This window comes from Acanthochromis polyacanthus, chromosome 9, assembly GCF_021347895.1.
Source record: "Acanthochromis polyacanthus isolate Apoly-LR-REF ecotype Palm Island chromosome 9, KAUST_Apoly_ChrSc, whole genome shotgun sequence".
NCBI lineage: Eukaryota > Metazoa > Chordata > Actinopteri > Pomacentridae > Acanthochromis > Acanthochromis polyacanthus.
The window spans coordinates 34,012,470-34,035,537 of NC_067121.1; the positions used below are offsets into that span (position 1 = coordinate 34,012,470).

Below are 23,068 nucleotides of genomic sequence, written 5' to 3' on the forward strand. Positions count from 1 at the left end.
CATTTGTCTCCACTTTGCTGCAGTGTTGTGAAGAGCTGGGGCTGGAGGGAGAAGTCACGAGGCTTTTTTGGGGGGGGTTGAGGAAAGAGGAGGAGTAAGAAGAGTTAAGTCACATTTGGAGGCCAGAGATGGAGCAGAATTCCATGAGCAACATCTGGAATTCCGACTGCATCATGTGAGCCAGACACACAGCAGGATACGGCAATGTGGGGATGGGGGATGGGAGGCGGTTGAGATTAGTTTAATTGAGTTTTTCTGACTGTGTCGATGTAAAAGGATGATAAAGCCACCATAAAGAATGCGTGAAGAAAGAATCAGTTGTGCTTTCTGTCTTGTAATGGATTTTTGGTGTGTCTATATTTGTTTATGCACAGTGTTTTCCTTGCTCTGCTCATCTCTGTGACCTGCACACAAGTCAGACATTTAGCTGTGGGTCACAGTTTAATGTTTTCAGTCTTGCCCAGCTGACTCTGCAGAGCGGAGAAAAGAATTGCTTCAGCATAATTCTTCCCCACAGTCCTCTCTTTTCTTTTCTCTCTGTGTGTAACCGGAGAGCTTTTCTTCACTGTCTGCGAAATGACTCACTTCTCCTTCACAAAGTCCTACAAAAGACCACACCACAATGCCCCGGCCTCATCCAACCATCGCCTCACTCGCTCACATTTCACCCAGATAAATGAAAAGGTAATTCCTTGTCCTGCAGGGCCACTGCAGTTCACACTGTCCTCTTTTTTCAGTTTTTTCTTGACAAAGGCTGATCTGAAACTCTTTTCTCACATCACATCAAATCTCAACAATCAGCTCTTTTAAATGCGGTCAAATTCTACTCAACAAACGTCACTAACAAGCTCCTTTTATGTTTTGGGCTGTCCATGCTGCAGGCTGATGAATAGAAACTTCCCAACAGGGGAAGTCCTGCTTTTGCCTATTGTGTCTCATAATAGCCATCATATTGTAAACTGCACATTTCCCACTGAAACGAGGAAGAGTGATGAACAGGGAACGGCTATTGTTGCACCACTCTGCCTGGTAACAAGGATGTGGGATGGTGGAAAGGTGGGAACTGGTGAGTGGCTATATAGGTTACACATGGTTTTCATTTGCATCAGTTAAAGCGCTGCCACATCCTGCACCGAGCGCTAATAGAACAAACAGGAACAAAAGGGCTTAACATCTTATTTCTCTTGCTCTCAAACACGCAAACGCCACATATACAGATGGAAGGTTCGGAGGCGGTGTGGTTGTCTTTTGTTTGTGACCGAAAAGTTTCTAAAACAAAGAGGAAACTGGAATTATGTAATGCATGTTAATGCAGGTCTGAGAATAGAAAACAAGGATGTTGCTGACTTGTGACTCCTCAAAGGGGGAATCCAGTAACTCAGTGTTATTATTACACAAAATTGGGAAACTTGTGACTAACAGATTTTCAGGGGAAAAACAACTCGCAGTAGATGCAGCAGAATTTGAGAAATATCATTAATAGTCACAAGTTAAGTACAAAAAAATAGTGCTTTTTCGATACTGCTTGGCAGACGTCTTGTTTTTCAAATCCACGTCTATGGAGTAGTGACAGTGCCAAATTCCAAAAATAAATCTATAAAAGAATAAGCAAATAAAAGTGGAAATATAAAGATGAACAAATAAAAAAAGACAAACAATGTTGCTATATAATGAAATATTAATAGAAAAATGAATTCATAAAGGAAAAGACTAATAAAAGTATAAAGACAAATAAATACAATTATTTTAAAAATAAGAAGAAATGTACTTATAAATAAAACTAAAAATAAATAATGTTACAATAGAAAGCAATATTAGTCAAAAAATAAATCCACAAAAGAAAAGGTTGCTACAAATAGAAATATAAAGACAAATAAATACAAAACGTGCTTTTCCTTTGCTTTTAAAGCGACATTTAAATTGATATTTAAGGCAACATTTAATGATAGTTCTTATTTATTTGTCTTTATGTTTCTACTTTTATTAGCCTTTTCTTTCATGGATTATTTTTTTTATTAATATTGCTTTATATTGCCACATTATTATTTTTTTTAATTTGTCTGTCGCCATGTTTTGAAACCAAAATTGTTGGTGTGGATTTTGCTGCTATGCCTGTCACTAAGGTAGCAACTTGTCAATCATAAGGTAAGAACATACAGTGCATTATTGTCTATTTTACTTTAAATAGCAACAAAATTCACAAAATAAACATCATTCTGTCTTGAAGAAGACTTAAAACTAACAACTGAGACCATAACATCAAGAGGAAAGTCTTGACGTAGGGAACAAATTAAGTGAGAAGTCGAATCATTTTCTCACTTCCTCATGATCAGACTTTGTTTATTTTTAACCAAATAATAAAAGATGTCTGCATGTTCAACCTTGGCTTCGCTTTTCAGACTCGGAGGCTATGTTGATCTTTTATATACAGTTTTAGGCGCTACTTTGGTGACAATCAGACAAATCAAGAACAACCTTAAATGCCTGCTTGAAACGGTGATAATTATTCCCTTGTATTTTGTGTCACCAGTGCACTTTTTAAAAAATGTTACCTTGTTAACATATCTATGTGGTGTTTTTTTGTTGTTTTTTTTTAAAATACGCAGCAGGACACACCATGAGCGAAAAAGCAATCAACAGCATGACTAAGCATTTCCACATTAAATTGCGTATTCAGACTTCTGGGATTTCATGCGTAACAAACTTTACGAACCTTCAGAATCGGTTTGTGGTTCCAACATGAACGGCTGAATTACCTTAGTGTTAGAATTTGCCATTGTGTCGTATCGAGTAGTTTTACAGGGAGCAGAGATGTAGATGAGCTGCGTAGATCCACACATTCTAGAGGAAGAATGGAGTAGAGTTACATCTAGACCATTATAAGGCAGGAAGAGATTATTTTCACGGAAAAACTTCTAAATATGCAACTTTGATACAGAGAGAGAGTTTTTAGACGCTAAATCAGTGAGCAGAGAGGGATTAATAGGAAACTAAAGTGCCTGACCACAGTGAAAATTGCACTGCTGTTTATAATGGAGATAATTTTAACATGTTAAAAAGAAACACTGACCATTTAACCCAAACAGATGCCAATAAAATGATCAAACAGACGTCACAGCAGCTTTGTAGCTACATACAGTAACTGGTGTGTCATGGGTGTTCTGACATGTTTTAACAGGAAAAGCACAGATGTAATTAAAAACATCAACAATCATTTCATTCCACTTAAGAACCTCTCTGAGCTGGCTCACACAATGCCAGGATCCAGAAACAAGCTGATACAGGTCATGGTGAAGGGTTGTGAAAAGGTCTTTTGGGGCTCAGTGGAGCTTTACTCTCTTGCTATTGGTGTCAGAATAGAAAACATGGTGACCTTTAAGTATGGCATTACAAACTCAGGAAGAGCTCAATAGTGCTCCTGAGCTGCTGCAATCTCCAAACACACACAGTTTATTTGTGGTGTGCCCTGCCAATGGAAGGAGAGGGATTAATACCTAATACTTCTTTCCATTTCAAGTGCGTATTATTCCATTTAGCTACCCGTGTAGCTATGTGCGGAAAATAAAATTCCCCCTTTATTTAATCATATTTTGTGTGCCCCAGATGTCCCAATCTCAGTTTTCAGCTTCACCAAGGGGTTTGTGATCTTTGTTTTCCTAGGCATGCTGTTTTTGCCAGTCTCTACCCGCTCAGTGCTGACTCTGCTGAAAAGATATCAGTTTAAATGCCTGGCTTCATTACACTTATCACAATGTCTGCACTTTAAATCGGGCGTGGCGCAGAGCGAGCGTCTAAATGTCAGAGCTGGTGATTGTGTGGGCGAGAATATATAAGTGCGAGGAAGTTGAACAATCAACATTTTAACATCTTAATTTTTTTTTCCTTTCAGAGCCGTGTCTCACATGACCCCGCAGGGAAACACCTCCATTACAAGAGATGCTGATTCAGTCTGAGCAAGCTGAGGCTACCCTCGCTTCGACCCAGCTATATCCGCAAGGAAACCCCCCCTTCCTGATTTGCCCTGACATTCAAACATGTGTACAGTCACTGTCTGAACTCCGGAGACCACAAGAGAGAATCAGCAAAGACCCCAAAACTCTCCCTCCTCCCCACATCTCCTGCAAGCTGTTAATGAACTACCGCATCAACTCATGCTCGGGTTTTTTCTCTTTTGCTGCCTCTTCCATCGCAACAGGGCCACATCTGTTTTCCATAAGTGCATAGATGTCATCACAAAGAAGAGGAGGGGGGGGAGAAAGAGAGGGGAGGACTGTAAGAGGAGGGGGAAGGGTGTGTATATCAAGGGAATTATGAACTTCGAGGAGTGGCAACTGTCAAAATAACAATGCCCATTTATCACCTCTTCTTGCGTATGTTTCAGGGTAGAAAATCATCAATAAAGAGCAAGAACTAGAAAGAACTGAGGGGAACATGAGAGAGACAGCAATGAAAACTCCCAGTCAGAGCAAGCAAGAGTCAGAGAGACATGCAGAGATCAGAAAGGCCACATCAGAGGCTGCCTTTGAAAGAGGAGCTTGGTGTGCCACTATGGACACAAAGACCTATGTGGTTGCACTGAGGAGGGGAGGAGTGCTTACAGAGCGAAAACATATTGTTTTTACAGCCCACTCACCGGCACATGAGTGGCCTCGCTCAGCTGACTGGCTCCTAGCTCTGACCTGAGCTCTGCGCCAGACGCAGGTGGTCCGCCGTGGTCCTCCAGCTGCCAGTCACGGTTTCAGTAAAAGACCCACACCTGCAGAAACATTGTTTTGAGTCATCTCTACATCTGTCCAAGGATCTCGAGCAAATCTGGCATTCCTCAGAGCTGGGCCGGTCTACAGCTGCCCTCAGCAGTCACGAGCTGAACTGAGAAAAGCTCTGCTCATCTTAGGTAAAAGCTGCGGCATGCGGTTTAGTGGCCGAAAGCTCAAAAATAGCAGTAAATTCAGCTCCTTTTCTTTCTTTTAATCCAGGGGTGTCAAACTCATCTTAGTTCACAGGCCACATTAAGCCCAATTTGCTCTGCAGTGCCCTGGACCAGTAAAATCACAGCATAATAACCTAGAAATAACCACAACTCCTAATTTTTTCTTTGTTTTAGTGCAAAAAAGTGCATTCTGAAAATGTTCACATTTAAGAAACTGTCTTTCTTCAAAACTGATGAACAAACTGAAGTTTGTTAAGAAAAATAAGTTCAGTCTCAGCAATATTATGCCTCACTTTATCATTTACACATTGCAACTTACAAATCAGAGTGTCTAAGGAACACCTTTAGTGACAGGTATCTGGAACTGAACAATCTAGTATTTTTACTTAAAAAGAAGGCAAGAAAACGACAAAAACAAGACAAAATGTTACAAAAAGGAGACACAAAAGTGACAAAAGTGAGAAAAAAAAGACAAAAATGAGAAACGACACAAAACAGAACAAAAAAATGGCAAAAATTGGACGAAAAAGTTGAAAATCGACAAAAAATGGACAAACGAAACAAGACAAAAAAAGAACAAAAGCGTGACACAAAACAACAAAAAAGCTACACAAAACAATGAATAAAGCAAAACACAACATGACAAAAATGAGACATAAAACACAAATGAGACCAAAAGGAAACACAAAACGACAAAAACGAGAAACAAAATGACAAAAACATGCGACAAACGGTAAAAGAGACAAAAACAAGACAAAATATGACAAAAATGAGACACAAAAATGACAAAAGAACAATGAGCAAACTAGTATTTTACTTTGTGATCAAAACAACTTGTCATGGTCTAGTAATTATTAGAAATTTGTAGTTTCACAAATTTGCAATTTGCAGTTAATGTCTTCTCTACACTTTACAAAGTCGGATTGGACGCACAAGTAATGAACTTTAAGTTGCAAGAAGCCTGTTGGAGAAAGTTTTTTTTTTTTTTTTTACACATTTTAGCACCAGTGTTGGTCCATAAAAGAATCAATTTCACATCTAATGCTAACTAAAACATCCATAAATGTGCAGCTTTACTGGAAAGAGAACAGATCCGATTAATGAGACTCATTAATAATCATTCTGGTTTTGGCAAGACATGAAGAGGAGCTGAAGTTTGCTTTGGTACTAAGCATTATGTTCTGGTGTCTATGTCTGAATCAAACTGTGAGGGACATTTGCATGAAAGTTGCTTATGTTTGTCAGAATGCCGTCACTTTAATACACTCAAAGCAGCAACATTAACGACTTCATGTCTACAAAGTGTTTTAGAACTTGCCAGATTTCTTAACCTTTTTTGGTTGTCCTGCAGTGCATTACCGTGTGTTTAGTCAGTATTTTTAAATCAACACTGGATGAGTAACACCTCCACAGAGAAGCATTTCAGCATCTTTCAGGCCACTGTTTTGGTTTTTTGCACCGAGACACTGACATGAAGCAAAATTTACAGGATATGTTCGTGTCACTGAAATTTCCCCGGTGTATTTATGTTCTCCAGAAGATGACTGCTTCCTTATTTGGATAATCTAGGAGCTTTTCCTCAAACAAGCCACGTGAAATACACAGAGCAAATACATTCTCTAACATGGACAAACTTTTTCATTACATCTCGATCCATATTGTTAAATTCTCCAGCAGCAAAGCATGTTGCCAATCAATCCAACACCCAAACAAGGCCTTTCTACCTCACGTCTTGTTACGTTCTCTTCTATTAAACTCAGTAGTTTATGCTCGTTTGGAGCATCTGTGGATAGATTTCATTGCAAGTTGCCCCACATAGTATTTATGAGCAGCATATAAACATCTGATAAATGACTTGTTATATTATTTGTATGTATAACATTAAGGGTTTAAATGAGATTTTATATGTGCTGCTCATAGGAGTAAAAAAAAAAAAAAAAGGACTTTGCAAGTTTGAGCAGCTCAAAACCTTACATTCCTACTTTTTACTCAACACATTCCGTCAATCTCAAAAGAAACAATCCTCTCCAGCACTGATGAAGACATCATCACTTTAACATCTTAATCTGCCTCTCACAACCAAACACACACACATATATATGGTCTTCATATCAGAGCTAACAGAGATGAAAGACTAAACCGTTCTCTAACTGCTCTCATTCCTGCAGCACTGCCCCACTTACAAATGTGTTCTGAGGCTGCCAGAGAGATGCCAACGTGAAAGATTCACTGGTCCTCGCAAGAGTCCAGACACATCGAGTTGCATCAGGGCAGAAAAATGTTCGGCTCAGCGACCATAGGGCTGTAATTACATAGGAGCACTGCTGAGCTCTGCAGGATGAACGTCAAGACCGGAGAGGTGGAACAAGGCAACTGAAGAAGGAAGAGGGCAAATGCATGATTTAGAATAGAACGAGAGAAGTGTGGCTAACGTAGCGATAAAGAGGATCAACGCTAAAAACTGAGGACACAAGGCAAAGGTTAAGGAATTGGACAGCTCCGTAACATGGCACTAATAGAGGGATTTGCCCCTTGCTGGCATGTTGCATGTGTCCTCAAGCATTCCCTTATAATCGAAGTTTCAATCTCCTTGTTTCATGTGTCTTGACTGAGCAGAGCTACAACGTGGTGTGACTGACACCTTGTGGATTCTAAGCATAACGGCTGAAGTAACTTTCCCAGTATGTGCCTCTGCAAAGGATTCACTTTCTTGCACTATTCAAGAGCGTCGAAAAAAAATTATACTTGAAACGCAATTTCCATCCAGACCGGAAAAGAAACGTCACAATAATTTCAAACTTCAATTTTATTATTTGTACATTCACCACTGATAGGCGTACTCAAAGAAGAAATTAAAAAACAAAAAACAAATCTTTGTACTAAGATGATAAAATAACGATTAAAAAACAATATTAAAACCATTGGTGAGAAAACTCATAATGCAACCTCCCCTCTTGGGCCTGTATTGACGCTACAGGGTAAGAGAATCGGAGGAAGAGGAGGACAGGGAGGAAGAAGAGAATCAATAGACATAATCATAACTTGTGTCGAGTGTGACGGATTCTCTCACAGAGAATCACCCCGTCTCTTAACAGAGGGAGAGGAACACTGCATTGCCTTAGTAGTTATTCCACGCTTGTTGAAAAATACCCCAGAGCTGCCTCATTTAAAGACGTAATTTTTTTTTAGTAATCTTACATGTCTGTACAAAACGCCAAACACAGATTCCAATATTTTGAGATTTTTGCAAGCCTCCACACAGAGGACCGAGTTTTCTCTTTAGGCAGGACTGGCAGGAGTAGCCTTGTACTACATGCAGCAACAGAAGGATCCCTCATCCAAAAACACACTGAGGCGACGACAGTTGATTGCAAATCATAATTGGCACCTACACTTAGCGGCGAATGGGGAACGTTGAGGTAAATAATTAAAATTACCCAGTGTGCCATACTGCTATGCCGTCAAGACAAAAAAACTCATGGAAAAACGAGAGAGGCAAACATATAAAGAAAACTATATCAAACCTTGACAGGAGCGAGACGTACAGCACTCTGAGAAACAACACTGCAAAAAATCATGGTCCCCTTTAAGCATGACTGTGTGTAGGCGTAGATGTGCTTTAAAAAAGGTGACAGATTTTGAGAGATGGTAGCGACATCAGTTGGTCCTCTGTTGGGTCGTAGTTGTAACGAAGTACATGTAGTGAAAGGCAAATGAAAGAGGGTGGTCTCTTGGACAGTTCCATCGGCTGATTGACCATTAGCGCCGTCTTTCTCGTGGTTCACTGCGACTGCGTGAGCGCCGGCCGCCGCCTGCCCCACTGCCCCCTGCCCTACGGTAGCCATCCCTGCGTTTGTCGTTCTCCCTCTCCCTTTCCCTGTCTCTGTGTCTGTCTCTGTCTCTACCTCGGTCTCTGTCCCTCTCTCTGTCTCTGTCCTTGTCCTTTTCGCCCTCACTCCGGTCTCCCGTTGTGCCACCTGCAGCCTTCATCCTCTCCTTGCGCTCTTCCTCCTCTTCCTGCTCCTTCCTCCGTTTCTCACGCTCTTTCATCCGCTCTGCTCTGGCAGCTTCCCTCTGAAGGAACTAAAATGAAGAGACGTACAAGACTTTAAAACTTACAGTCAAGACTTACATTAGAGCATGTGTAAAAGGTAGCAAACTGATTCAATAAACTGCTCTTTGTGTCACCTGTTCCTCTGTGAGTGGAAGCCAATAGATGCATGGAGCTGCTTTAGTTTTGCGGAACAAGTCATCCAGCAGCTTTGCAGGGGGATCCTCAGCTGCTTTCTCTGCCAGAGCAAACAGAGTCAATATTAAACAAAACTTCTATTAAATGTATATACAGTCTAATTCCATGACTCAAAGCGTTACCCTTCTTCTCCGTTTTCTTCTCTTTGCTCTTTCCCCTCTCTTTACGTCGCCTCTCTCTGGAGCGTGACCTTCGGGGACCTCCCTCCTTCTCCTCCCCAGGTTTCCCAAACTCTCTGACCTTGTCGCGATCCCACTCCCGCTCTGCTCGTGCACGCTCCCTGCGCTCCATCTCACGCTCGCGTTCGGCCCACTGGTCTCGCTCTGGGAGGAGAGAGGGCAGGCCCAGGGTTCGACCACGGCCAGAACCAGGCCCTTGATCCTCTGCTCCGGGTCTGTCAGCGGCACCCAAGCCTTTATGGAAATCCAACTACAAGCACAGATATGTTCAGGCCACAGATGTCAAAGCGTTCTGGGTGTAACAAAGAAAACAGACTGACATGATCTTACCTCATCCTGCTGGCAGAAGTCAACGCTGAGGACTTTTGGGTTGCTCTGAGGCCATTTCACTCCGTGAAGAGCTGCCCGTGTTGCAACTGCCTCCTCTATACTAGAATACTACACACAGAAAGAAAAGCGGAGCTCCATGAGACAGAAGAGCCTTCTAATGTCCAAAAGCAGTCTAGTTCTAAGATGCAGTCCTCAAAGTAACAAATGCTTGTAATTACTCACAGTGACGTAGCAGTGGGATTTGATTTTGTCGATCCAGAAGCCTTCTTCCACTAGGGTGCCGGTTCTGCTGAGAAGTTCCTTCAGCTGCCCCAGAGTGAATGGTCTCACCTAAACAAAATATTAAAGGGCAGTTAAGAAAAGACTGCTTTAAACCTGAAATAAGTAATAACACCTGGTACATAATTAGAATATAAACTACCTTGAACAAAGATAAATTCTTTACATACATAATTTAACAAAAACAAAACATGTCAATAGAGAAGAAGATTGCAAAGACAAAAAGTTTACGCACACATTTTTTTTGGATAGTGACGATATAGTTTGGTCCCAAAAGGTGAATGATAGTTTAGGTACTGAAGTAGAGGCTATGGTTAACAGTTAGAACTGTTCTCTCACCAGGTTGCAGACGTGAACAATAGCAGACACTGTGCCACGAGGTGGTGAGGGCTGCCGGGCCGTGCGAACGGGGTCATCAATGGTGATGGAAACACCCGTTTTCTGCTGGCTGATGGAGCGACGAATGAGGGTGTCGCTGGGGGTCACTGGGGTAAAGAGGCACAGTTCATAACATTTCGATTGCTGTCTATATCGCTCTTCTCATGTAAAGACAACACGTCTTAAATACTTTTGTGGATTTAACTCAAAAACCTTGCTAGATAATCCCTGTAATCAGATGCAACAGTTCCAATTTTAAAAAATTATTAAATTCCTTCATGAAAGTCCGACCTGCTACCGATAAGTTTGACTTCATGTAAATTGTGTTCTGCCTGCTGTTGTTATTACAACACAAAGGTGACACCAAAGTAAATATCTAAATTATAACTCAGGAATCAATGGATTTAATACAAGAGAAAAAAGCATTTTGTGGTGGATTTATTACCAGTGTTCATTTCTACATCATGGCTGATATGCGTTGGTGACTGGGTTTCCACAGCTCCAGAAATGGAGGAATCCATCGGCTCTTCCTGAGCCTTTGTCCTTTCTCTGTCTCCCCGAAGATCTTCTTCCTCCAACTCCTCATGCCTGCTCCTCTTTGCCTCTTTCTGTCCATTCTCCTGGTTTTCCAAAGGGACCACCTTGAATACACGCAATCACCAGTTCAGAGATAACTTCAGATTCTCTTGAAGAGGATTTCAAAGTAACGATACTACTTTCATATCAATCAATCATTCAAAACCATTAGCAGGTGCACACTCACCTGTGTGACAGTGCGTCGAATCTGAAGGTCCTGGTCAGAGCGCTCCCTGTCTTCGTCCTCAGCTCCAGAGAGAACAGTTTCCTCTGGATGCAGGTCCACTACCGCCTCCTGGCCGAGACACGGCTTAATGTCTGGGATCAGAGACTAAACGCAAAAAGCGAGTAAAAGCATAAGTTGGTTAAGCTTCCTACATTTAACACAGAAGATATATGCAGTGCAGATGCCTGATAGTGCATCTATGCATGCACAAGAGCATTACAAATAATCCACAACTTATAGTATATTTTTAAATGCGCTGCAAATACCTTTAGTGAATCAGTTGTGATGCTGATGGAAGGTTTCTTGGCAGTGACAGCTGTGCTAGAGCCCCACCTCCTCTTACGACCGGCCACAGCTGCAGACTCCTGGTCACCCTCTGCACTGCCAGTGCCTGGGGACGATTTACTACCTGGTAAAACGTTACAAAATGTAAACTGTATAATACACCGTAAAAGTAGGTGTGAAGAACAAATGTACTGTAAATCTAAGGTAATAACAGTCTTCTGACTGTGTTGAAATATACATCATGATCCTGTGATGCACATAATTTAAACTTAATGCGATTGATACACACTTTACTAATGACGTAAAAAGGCACAATATTACCACAAATGACGAGTTATAGGTGCTAGGAAGGAATGAGCAAGGTGGGAGGGTGTACTCACTGCTAAGAGAGATCTTACGAGCTGAGAAGGCCTTTGGAGTCTGAAACACAAGAAGATATAAACAACCCGACATATACGGGAGAGGTGAGAGGCAGACACTACAGCAGAGACAAATTATGGTCAACGTCAGGGTGGAGGAAAGGTGGAACAATAACTGGAAGGGGGACACGTGGGGACTGAGAATGAATGATAGAGACTGCTGTGCAAGGTAATTTTTAAATCCATCTCTGGTGTTGGCACCATGCTATGTTGTTTTTGTGTTAAGGTTAACCCTGTGCCATTTGAATGTTTTGATCGTCCACAACTGCAGATTATCGAATATAAATTCCTTTTCATGATTAAAGTGCAGCTGCAGTCTCTGTCAAACAAACATGATCTAGTGGAAATACTACAGTTTAAATTCAAGTCCTAAAATATTTATATTTTAATGTTTTGTGTCTGAGTAGACACATTATCTCCAATTAGTTTTACATAAGTAACGGTTAACCAAGAATAAAGTTCTAAAATTTAAAAGATGTTTAGAAATATCTGGACTAAACTGCAGTAACCACAATCAGATAAACTGTTTCACAGCTGCTTTTTCCAGCAAAGACTACAAAGAAAATCACTGGAATCTAAACACACTTAATATAACGCTATGAAAGAAAACATTGAGTAAACATCTACTTATTCCCTGGTACCACTGACACCTGATCCTTACTGGTTTGGATATGGCCCAATCACGACTGCATGTACTGTATCTAGGCAACAAGGGTCCAATCAATGGTGGCTGAGATGTTTGGATGAAAATCTGAAAGCTCGATGGCTGGCAGGATGGGTTCAATTGTTCATTTAGGTTGGGGCTTTGAAATGCTTTTGGCCGAAGCAGTCATCCGGTGTTTAGCATTAGTCCTTTTAGAGACGAGGCAGGTTCTTATATCGGAAAGAAACGACGAGAGTCCAATTAGATGGAAACTTGATGATGAATTCTGTCAACAGTCACTGTGCACACAAATCCAGAATTTCGATTTAAATCTTCATTGTATGTAGGAAGCAGGAAGTTCATACAGACAGTCACAGTAGACGGTAGCTGTTGTAGAAGAGCAGTCAAATGGCAAGTCCTTCTTCATTATAAGGAAAAATGTATCCAGCCCGCAGCAGTCCACATGTGAGGTCTAAGCTATATGAAGAATCACCGAGTATCCAAGAGGTGCACTTGTGGGTATTTTGCTCATTCCAAGAAATGAACAAAATCCAAATGTCCTTTCAAGCAGGTTCCAGTTCATACTCCGTAATACCCACATTTTTCTGCACGCAACAAAGTCTTTCAGTGTACAACCAAAAAAGACTCCATTCTTAGAACTGCTTCACAGCAGCTTTGAACGTGACTTGATGTGAGCACACTTTGTTGCTTGTGTTCTCCAAGTCCATTTTAAGGCCACAGGGCCAGATTATTAACAGGCTAAAAGAGGTGGGCAATATTGACTAGCCAACCCCTTCTTTGAGTCTCTCAGTCCGATTATTAGCTCGTCGGCCATATCGATGAAAATGAGGCTGCCTTTGTTGCCAGGGGTGTCCCTCTGTAGTGCAGCATTGGGGGCTTATCTGTAGTCAACTCTGGATTCTTGGGGACAGTGGAACAGGTGCAGCAGTAGCAGTAGTAGTGGCAGAGGTAGTATGCAGGTACCATTAGGGGCAATGGAAGAGGCATGAGCACCTTTGTAACAAAGCAATCATTTGGGGTTTAAACATCAGCCACAGTGAGAAAACACCCTTGCTGTTTCTGCCTATGACAGTGTCAACAAAGGTTTTAAAAACAGCCAAATCAAAAACGTCATTTCCTACACACAGTCTACCACTTGTGAAAAGGGTTCATTAAGCCACCGAAAGGATTTTTTTTTGTAAAACAAAGAGCAAAGACTTCCAACAATGAACATAGACATATCATCAAATTACCTATAATATAACATAAACTGGATAACAAAACCCTTTCATCACAGGTGCAACTAAAAAGGCTTAAAAGATCCACGCACCCAAGGCCTCAGTTATCGACAGCTTTGAGGAACAACATTATTCGTGGTTCTTCAGGTGTCTTACCTCCTCGCTGGTCTCTGGCAGCTTCTCTGGATCTGCCATGGCAGTCTCCTTCACCTGCCTATAAAGTGTTTAAAAAAAACACAGCATTGGAAAAGAGGGAAGAGTTAAAAACACCATGAGCATGAAGGATGACATTCACTTAAAAAAAATCAGGTTAGAACACATTATTATAAGTGTAACATTAATGAGGACAACAGAATGAAGCACAGCGTCTAATTAATACATAAACAAAAGCAACCATCCTCATAACATTTGAGAGTATACGAATATAATATACGAATAAAATAAAAAAGTGTAAAATTTCCTTTCCCAAAAAACATAAATCAGTTTAAAAATAAAGGTAAAATTCTGCTGACCCCTGCAGGAACATTGCTTAAAAATAGGCTCATTTGTCAGCAACTGTGCGAAGTAAGCATAAATGTTGTTAAATTGTGTGTTTGCAAAAGCACAACAGGTCACAACATATTGTTATAACTATTAAATTATCCAGGCTAATTTAATGAAGCATAAGATCAATTAATAATTTAACAAAATCAATAAAACATAATATTAAAGTTTAACATGGCAATGAAATCAAATGTCAAATTTCTAGATAATGAAAGTGAAGATAAAACTGTACTATTCCCTGTAGGGAAATTGCTAAAAAAAAAAAAAAAGAAGGGATATTTATTGCCAATTGTCTGAAGTGCATAATATTTGTAGTTAAATACTTATGCATTCCTTTAAATTTCCTATCATCATATATGACATTTGTGCAAGAAATCTAGCACAGTGAAACATACACATCAAAGAACTACAGCACAGCATTAAAAATGTGTTTGAAGGCTCAGCAGGTGAGCAAACAGCAGCCAGGTCATGCTGAAATAACTGCGCCTAAAATGCATCTCACAGTTGACCAGTCTAATGCGCTGCTCTTGATTTTTCCAACGGGGTCAGAGCACTGAGGAGAGACTGGAGGCGGGCAGAGCCACCACAGTCTTCCTGCAGCCCTGCTGAGTCCGTCCGGACCCGAACAAACGCAGCTACACAATACCTGACAAACGAGCGCGCCTCAAGTTGCTGTGCCCTCCTCGTGAACGCTCACGTGAACACGGCCGCTCATTGCGACTAAAATTAACTTGGAGAAGTTCACAAACGCGGACACACACACACGGTGCTCGGTGAAAACACGGCAGCGTACAGTGCTGCAACTGCTGCTAAAACGACTGCGTCGCACCGAGCCGCCTCTCCTCCCTCCTCCGAGCTGCCTCCCACTGAACACTACTCGGCTCTGAACGCATCCATGACCGCAGCGGCGGACAACCGACACCTGCGACCGACGAAAAGCGTCGCCTGCTGTTCAGCTGAGCCGCTAGGTGGAAACCACAGGCCGGCGTCGGCCGCTAGATCCACCGACGGAGCACAGCCATGTTGCAACGAATGAAAAAATTAATCATGTACATAAAGGACCCGCATCTTCTCTACCACGCCGGCTTCAAGGTAGTCTCATCAATCGCCTGATGGCAAATTGAACACCCGGCCTCTGTAGTGACACCGTTATTTCCTTGCTTTATTATTATGCACAAAGCAAACCGCAATGCCATGACATTATATGACTCGATGGAGGTGTTGAAGTGAGATTACAAAGAAGCGCTTAGCAACATACAAGAAATGGACACGTAATTAGCTTCACATTTTTTCACGGTCAAGCGCTTTGATGAGAAAATACAGAGGGGATCAAAACACTGGCTTCGTTGTTTTTCACATCAGTTCTTACAAAACACTTAGTTCTGCACAATGTAGAAAATGTATAATAATGTAGATCTCTTCAGCCTTGGGCAGAAATGTCTATCAATGATCCAGTTTTATCAAATCAAACCCAAAACCTTCCACAAGGCCAGAAATAGCCTGGTACAACTTTTGTATTTTTTTGTATTCTATTTTTTTTTGCCAAGCATTGACAGAACCTTTTAACACAGACAGGAATCAAAGAGGTATGCAGTGAGGATTCATCTGCTGGGAATCGAACCAGTACCTCACTGCTTAATGGCATTCAGGTTCATATGGTATGTAACAGTCAGTGATGCAGGTTACATGTCTGGATTAACACCCAGTCAACAACGACAGCTTCTGTTTACAGCAGTAGACGAGCACATTTGCAGAACGGAGATGTGTTTCGAAGGTGAGGTAGCAGATTATGGTGAAGTTGTAATAAAACACCACAGTCTTCTACAAGCATAACATTGATAATACCCAAATACACCTCTTGTTGGCATTAGTGCAATAGGAACCTATTTTGCTGACAGTATTAGGCTTGCTATGCGTCTTAACTTGTGGCTAACACTACCTGGAGTACCTGCGACATCTTTTCAAACTAGGATTAATTTAAGTAATCTGCTCCGACAGACACTTCCATCTAGTAGAGACACAATCTGCCTTTCTTGTTTTTCTTCTTCGACTTTCACTGTGACTACTAACAGGCTTGGTGATGCTAACTGCTAAATTAGGTGGCAGACACAGACTACTCCAAAGCAGTGTCTGGAAAACAATAAGAAACAATGCATAGCAGATGTAAAACAGGACAAGGCAAAGTGTTCAATCACACGCGATCTCATAAAAAACACAGGAGAGCATCCAAGTGTCACATGACTGATGTCATCACTCTTATTTCCATTGTGCACATTCAGTTACAGTAATCCCTATTAATAAAGAATAAATACACTCTTATCAGTCCCTAGAGAAAGCACTGACATGTTTCACAATCATGCAGAGCATAATTAAATGTTTACTATACTACTTCTGCAAATTATTATTAAATTGTGTTATTTGAGCAGATTTGTGCATGTAATATCACACAGGAAGCAATCATAAAAAGTATTCCTTTTTCCCCCATAAAGGACTGAAACTTTACCTGTACATTATTAAGACGTGATATTAAAAAATATGCTCCAGGAAAAGAGCCAAATGTACAAAACAGATCAATTAAATGCAAGCGACCCAGAACGGATGTGAAAAAGAAAAAGTAAAACCTCAGTCTGCTTTAAATTTTTTGTCCTGATTGCTCATGACTAGTAGCTGCTGAACATCTGATTTAAGGAATGAACTGTTGACAATATAGTTAGACATCCAACAGAATTCCATGATCACTAGACACTTTTCAAAGCCTGCAGACTTATTCTTTGTAAAGACAAAGATTCACTCTCTTGGGTGTAAATCTGACGGACACAAAAAAGGGATAAGACGGAATTCAGAAAGCCAAAACTCAAAACCAGACCTTTCTTTGTCCTTTTCCTCCTCTTCCTCGCTGTCCTTTCTCTTCCTATGCGTCTCCCCTGTGGTTGGAGCTTCAGTGAACAGTTTCTGAGAATTCAAAAGGTACATTTGTAGTTATGGTACAGCATTTCTGCAAAGTTCAACCCAAGATATTTTTAACACCACGAACAATGCAATTTAAACCCAGTTCTATGATTGTACCGCCCAAAGAATGTTATAATAAAAACAGGTCGGGTGAAAAGTTTACATTTACTTGTCAATCTGGCAGAATTTCATTGTACATCACATAATAATAATATATTTTAGGGCTGCAGCTTCCAATTATCATCATTATTCAATAATATATAGAATATTATTACGATTAAATGGTTTAGTCCACAGAAAATAGAGAGAATGTCTAATCAGACAACACAGTTTACAGGAGCTCGACGGTGCAAGTTTGGCTGCCAAAACATGCAGTTCATGTCCAAAAGCAGTTTGGACAAAGAAACAAAGGGGTGACGAGATATCGGGGTCCTGGACTTCTGAGGAATCTCACATGAACTCGCTCAGATGTGCTTAGCTTTTAGTAAAATAAAAAATAAAACATCATCACACATTCTCAGTTGGTTGTAAATAAGAATGCAGTTTCCAAAAATACTAAAGGTATTCAAGTTTACTTTAATACAACAACAACAAAAATAACAGCGGGTCTTCAGATTTGACAAACTTACATCAGAAAATGTTATTTTTTGTTTGCAAAATGCCTGAAATGATCAATTATCAAAACATTTTCTGAATATTTTCCTGTCACTCAACCAACTGATTAACCAACTACTCATTTTTGCACTACTGTAATTAAACAGCTTTTAAATATGACCTTGATCTAGATTAGTGGTTCAAAAAACATAACTGACAGTAGCTGACTGAATTAGGTGCCAACAAATTTGTTTATTAGCTGTTGACATCTGTGCATATTGTCTTGTTTTCACTAACACGAAGCCGTTGTTGCTTACGATGTGTCACAACCTGATGTGAGTCACCGTCCAACGTTCACTGCTGATCTCAGCACAAGACAACTGGAGGAACACTGGCTGAACAAACAGTAACCACAGTTTCCGGCAGTGTGGTAAAAAGCCTGGCAGGTCCCCACTGGTGTCATTCTGAGCAAGTTTTCACCAGAGCTATAGGACCCTACCATAACCATGCCATCAGTCTGTAACTGACCTGCACTTGACCCAAGGGTTGTACCAGCCATCAGGACATCCATAATGCCTCTACTGGCCCCATTTATGTCCTTTTCTGTCCAGTCTGTCATTCAGGGTCCACATAAAAGTGTGCTGTGTGTTCTGGTCACAGCCACTTGATTTAACAATTTTTCAACACAATATAATAAAGCTGCATATCAGACATTGCAGTGTTGAAACAACATTTCCTATAAGTCACAAAAAGCACACATATGCTACATACAGTACACAACAAGCATCTAAAATGTTTTTATTGATAGAATAACCAGTTTGGAATGGAAGACTTTGACTAGATCAAGATACATTTGTCATCATGATTCTATAACTTAAACTGTCACACAAACATGAAAGAAAATCCGAAGGTGTATTGACTTATAAGCAACTGACCTTGGATCGACTGTCAGCAGTTGTGTTATTCTTCTCGGTAGACGTCTCTCTCTTGCAAGGGGAGGCTTTTGGGGTTTCCTTTAAACCTTGAGCCTGAGCCTTTACTGGTGAACCTCTTTCAGGTTTCCCTTCCTAAAGGAAAAAGAGAGCAGTGCAACATTTGATGCATTGAACCAGAAATATGCCACGCTTGCTTTTAGTGCATCTGTGCAGGAGAAATTTACTAACAGAGCTCAGTGCTTTACAGTAAAGTAGGTCCTAAAATTCTGTGGCATTACTTCATCATCTGACTTGTCTTATACATATAACAAGGACAACTTTGGATGTAGGCTCATGGCTGTTATGCTGAGAAACTATCAGCAATAGCTTTACCCGTGGATACAAGAGGCAAAAAAACTCATTGTCAGCTGAAGCTGCATAAAAACACAGCTGTGTCAGGAAAAATTCTGTTCTTCATCAAGAAATTAATAAAAGAAATATTAAAAGGAACTAATAAAAATACGATGCATGTCAGAGAGGTAAGAGACACTTGCCGCTTTGCAATACTATGTCTGAATGCACCAACCAACAACTGCTTATCCCGACAAAACAATGAGGCCAGCTGCACTGGAGTGGTGCATCTGTTGTGAAAATACCACCTGAGTGACAGAGTGACTTCAAATATTTTAATAAACATGGCAGTATCATATTTAGCTGCCTGCCGTGGTGCTCTGGCACAGCAGTCTGACACGGGTGAATAAACAGCTGAATCACTGTTACATTTTAACTGCCTGTTGTATGGAAAACTCTGATTCCGATCCTGCAACAAGAGCAGTGATTGTGAGTACTTATGTTGAACACAGTGGAGTTATTTTAACGGTATGAAAATTCAGAATATATTCAGCTGCCACAAATGCTCCAAATTTACTATAGTAACTTAAGGAGAAGAATGATGTGTGCATTCTATTTTATTTTTTAGATTTTTCTTTCTCAATTATGAATGAAAGTGCATCTTGATCTTGTCAAATTGGATGCAACTTTGCGTTCACACAAGTTATTATTTCAGTGTGACAGGGACAGATAAAGCCTACTTTTCAATCACTTACCCGTCTACCTCTGGAGGTGGAGCGGGTTTTCTCTTGAGAGGATGTGGATGAGCTGGAGGACTGAGATGATGAGGACCCAGAGTCTGATTCTGAGGAAGAGGAATCATTAGATGATGATCTTTGTCTTGTTCGTTTCTCCTCCTTTTCTGCATCTCTTCCCCTCCGCTCTTTAGCATCCACTGAGCTTGAAGAACTCTTGATTTCATCTACTTCTTTAGCTTTTTTGATGGAGTCTTTAGCAGCCTGTTCACTCTTAGCTGAAGCTGCTTGTTCTTTCTCCTCCAATACAATCCTTGTGGCCCCTTCTTTTTGGGGACTCTGGCCCAGTGCAGTACTAACAGCGGTCTGCTTCTCAGACGGAGTCCTCGCAGATCCAGGTGGCCCTGCAGCGACCTCTTGGTTTGCGTGTATCTGCTGATCTTCTTGCTCAGTGGAGGGTTGGTGTTCTCCCAGTGGTCGTTCTCCAACACTGGTGGGTGAAGAGACAGGTGAGACTCGAGGCTGGGGGCTATCAGAGAATGTACGGGGTCGCTTAATAACCATGGAAGTGGATAAGGTTTGGGGCTGAAGTGGGGAGTCCCTGAAGAAGCGAAACTTCTTGAAAGAGGAGTGTGGTGACGGAGGTGTAGGTGACATGGGTGTACCAGACTCTGCTGCCTGGGCTTCGCTCTGGGACACTGGAGCATCTTCCTGCTCTCCTGCCTCTGTCGATGACTTTGTAGCTAGTCCTGTGGAGGGGGGAGGAGGAGTGGGCAGAGGGGTGAGACCAACCTCACGGCCACGTTTGGTTGGAGGGAGGTGACTCTCCCTCTCCTTTTCAGCTATCCTCACTTTCTCTTTCTCTTGTTCCAGCACCCTCTCCTGCTCCTCCCTTTCTTTCTGCATGGCCTTCTCCTTCTCTAACCTCTCACGCTCAAGAGCCATTGCCTTCTCTTGCTCCAAAGCCCTCTCCTTCTCCTTTCTTTCCTTCTCCAAGGCCCTTGCCCTTTCAAGTTTCTCCTGCTCTAGAGCTTTCTCCCTCTCCAGCCTCTCTTTCCTCTCCTTCTCAGCTCTTTCCTTCTCCATCCTCTCCCGTTCCAGAGCTGCTTCTCTCTCCGCCTTCTCTTTTTCTTCCCTTTCTCGTTCCAAGGCCTTTTCCCTCTCTATCCTCTCTTGCTCCAGTGCTCTCTCTCTTTCAAGCCTTTCCTTCTCCCTCCTCTCCTGCTCCAACCTTTCCTTCTCCCTCCTCTCCTGCTCCAACCTTTCCTTCTCCCTCCTCTCCTGCTCCAACTTTTCCTTCTCCCTCCTCTCCTGCTCCAACTTTTCCTTCTCCCTCCTCTCCTGCTCCAACCTTTCCTTCTCCCTCCTCTCCTGCTCCAACCTTTCCTTCTCCCTCCTCTCCTGCTCCAACCTTTCCTTCTCCCTCCTCTCCTGCTCCAACCTTTCTTTCTCAAGGGCTTTCTCCCTCTCCAGTCTTTCTTGCTCTAGAGCTTTCTCTCTTTCTAGTCTCTCTCGTTCTAAGGCTTTCTCTCTCTCAATTCTCTCTCGCTCTATTCTCTCTTGCTCCAAAGCCCTCTCTCTTTCTATTCTCTCCCGTTCCAAGGCTTTCTCCCTCTCTATTCTCTCTTGCTCCAATGCTTTCTCCCTCTCTAACCTTTCCTTTTCCAACCGTTCCTGCTCCAGAGCTTTCTCTCTCTCTATCCTTTCCCTCTCTTTTCTCTCAGCCTCTAGAGCTCTTTCCCTCTCTATCCTCTCTTGCTCCAGAGCCCGTTCTCTCTCTTCCCGTTCTCGCTCCAAAGCCTTGGCTCTTTCCAGCTCCATCGCTCTCTCCCTTTCTTCTCTCTCTCTCTGTTCCCTCTCCTCTTTCTCTCTCTGCAGGCGTTCTTGCTCCAGGGCCCTCTGCCTTTCGAGCTCCCTCTGCCTCTCCAGCTCCAAGGCCCTCTCTCGTGCTACAACTTGCTCACGCTCTTCCCTCTCTTTAGCCAAAGCTTGTTCCCTCTCCTGCCTCTCTCGTTCTAGAGCAAGTTCCCGCTCCCGCTGCAAAGCCTTCTCTCTCTCTTCTCTTTCTAAGGCCTGCTGTCGCTCAAATCTCTCTCTTTCCAGAGTTCTCTCTCTTTCTTCTCTCTCCAGAGCCTTTTGCCGCTCCTCCTCCATTGCTCGCTCTTGCTCAAGTTTTCTCAGCTTCTCTTGCTTTTCCAGCTCAAGTGCCTTTTCTCTTTCTATCTCCAACTCCCTCTCCCTGTCCCTCTCTTCTGCTGCAGTGGCCTTAAGTACACTCACGGGTGCTTGAATATGGGCCAGATGTGCTCCTGTGACACCCTGGTTAGTGCCTGGAATCATGGGGAATGGCACATGGCCTGCAGTTTTGGCTGTGTGGGTGATGGCAGATACCAGAACCTCTGGAGGCCCTCTGCCAGGAAACGCTGCAGCTGAAAGTGAACTGCTGTCCTGCCTATCGCCTTCCCCATCTGCACCATGCCAACTTGCTCCGGAGAAAGCACCTTCTGACTCCATTTTACGAGCCAGAAGGGTCAGGGGTCCGGGCTTTCGCTCGGCATGTCCGCTCCTCTGCGGCTCGGGACTGCTACTGCGGCTGTCGCTGCTGGAGGAACCAGAGCTGGAAGTACTGGGTGAGCCCCTAGCTGGGGCAACATCTGGACTAGGTGGGCTCTGTTTAGGGGTATCAGGCAATGGGAATGATAACTCTGGAGGTGGGGAAGGAGGTGGTGTTGGTTGGCGAAGTTGAGGAGACAAAAGGGAAGGGATATGTTGCTGCTGAGGTTGACAGGATGCTCCAGACCTTTCTCTTGCTGTGGGCATTCTAGCTGGCTCTCTGAGGTTTCTTCTTCGAGCACTGCTGTCCCAGTCATCATCGTCACCATCCTCATCGCCATCCTCGCTATCGTCATCATCACTGTCACCTGCGACTTCGCTGGATGCAGAGCCTCTCTCTGGCCGGTGTTCAACGCCAGGAACACGCATGGCCACAGAGCCAGAAGGAGGTGGATTGGACATGTCAGCCTCCTGGTTCCTGTTACCTTGTCCCTCATTCACAGCACCAAACAAGCCGTCTCCACTAGAGGGACCGGGCGGTTTGTGCTGCTCAGCCAATGCTGGTGTGACATCCTGATGAGAAGACAAATCAATCTGAGATATATTTTGAAGGATTATGCAACTATCCTCCATGGAAATAATCTACCATAATTATTAAAAGTATTTACACCTTTTCCAACTAAGACAATGCAGACAAA

The 23,068-nt window shown here is 42.3% G+C and overlaps 1 protein-coding gene across 1 annotated transcript in view; it reads right to left on the reverse strand.

The window, feature by feature from the left end:
- Positions 1-7,721: 7,721 nt before the first annotated feature.
- The window catches only part of acin1a (apoptotic chromatin condensation inducer 1a), a 38,903-nt gene continuing 23,556 nt past the window's right edge, over positions 7,722-23,068 (reverse strand). Inside the window, exons 49-62 of the mRNA XM_051953689.1 lie at positions 19,839-22,943; positions 18,754-18,885; positions 17,142-17,227; positions 13,889-13,946; positions 11,813-11,852; positions 11,414-11,556; positions 11,109-11,252; positions 10,791-10,986; positions 10,307-10,452; positions 9,911-10,018; positions 9,689-9,796; positions 9,302-9,608; positions 9,119-9,219; positions 7,722-9,013 (exon numbers count right to left, since the gene is read on the reverse strand). Of these exons, the coding sequence (XP_051809649.1) occupies positions 8,690-9,013; positions 9,119-9,219; positions 9,302-9,608; positions 9,689-9,796; positions 9,911-10,018; positions 10,307-10,452; positions 10,791-10,986; positions 11,109-11,252; positions 11,414-11,556; positions 11,813-11,852; positions 13,889-13,946; positions 17,142-17,227; positions 18,754-18,885; positions 19,839-22,943 (4,998 nt within the window). The 3' untranslated portion in view covers positions 7,722-8,689. The remainder of the gene's footprint in view (positions 9,014-9,118; positions 9,220-9,301; positions 9,609-9,688; positions 9,797-9,910; positions 10,019-10,306; positions 10,453-10,790; positions 10,987-11,108; positions 11,253-11,413; positions 11,557-11,812; positions 11,853-13,888; positions 13,947-17,141; positions 17,228-18,753; positions 18,886-19,838; positions 22,944-23,068) is intronic.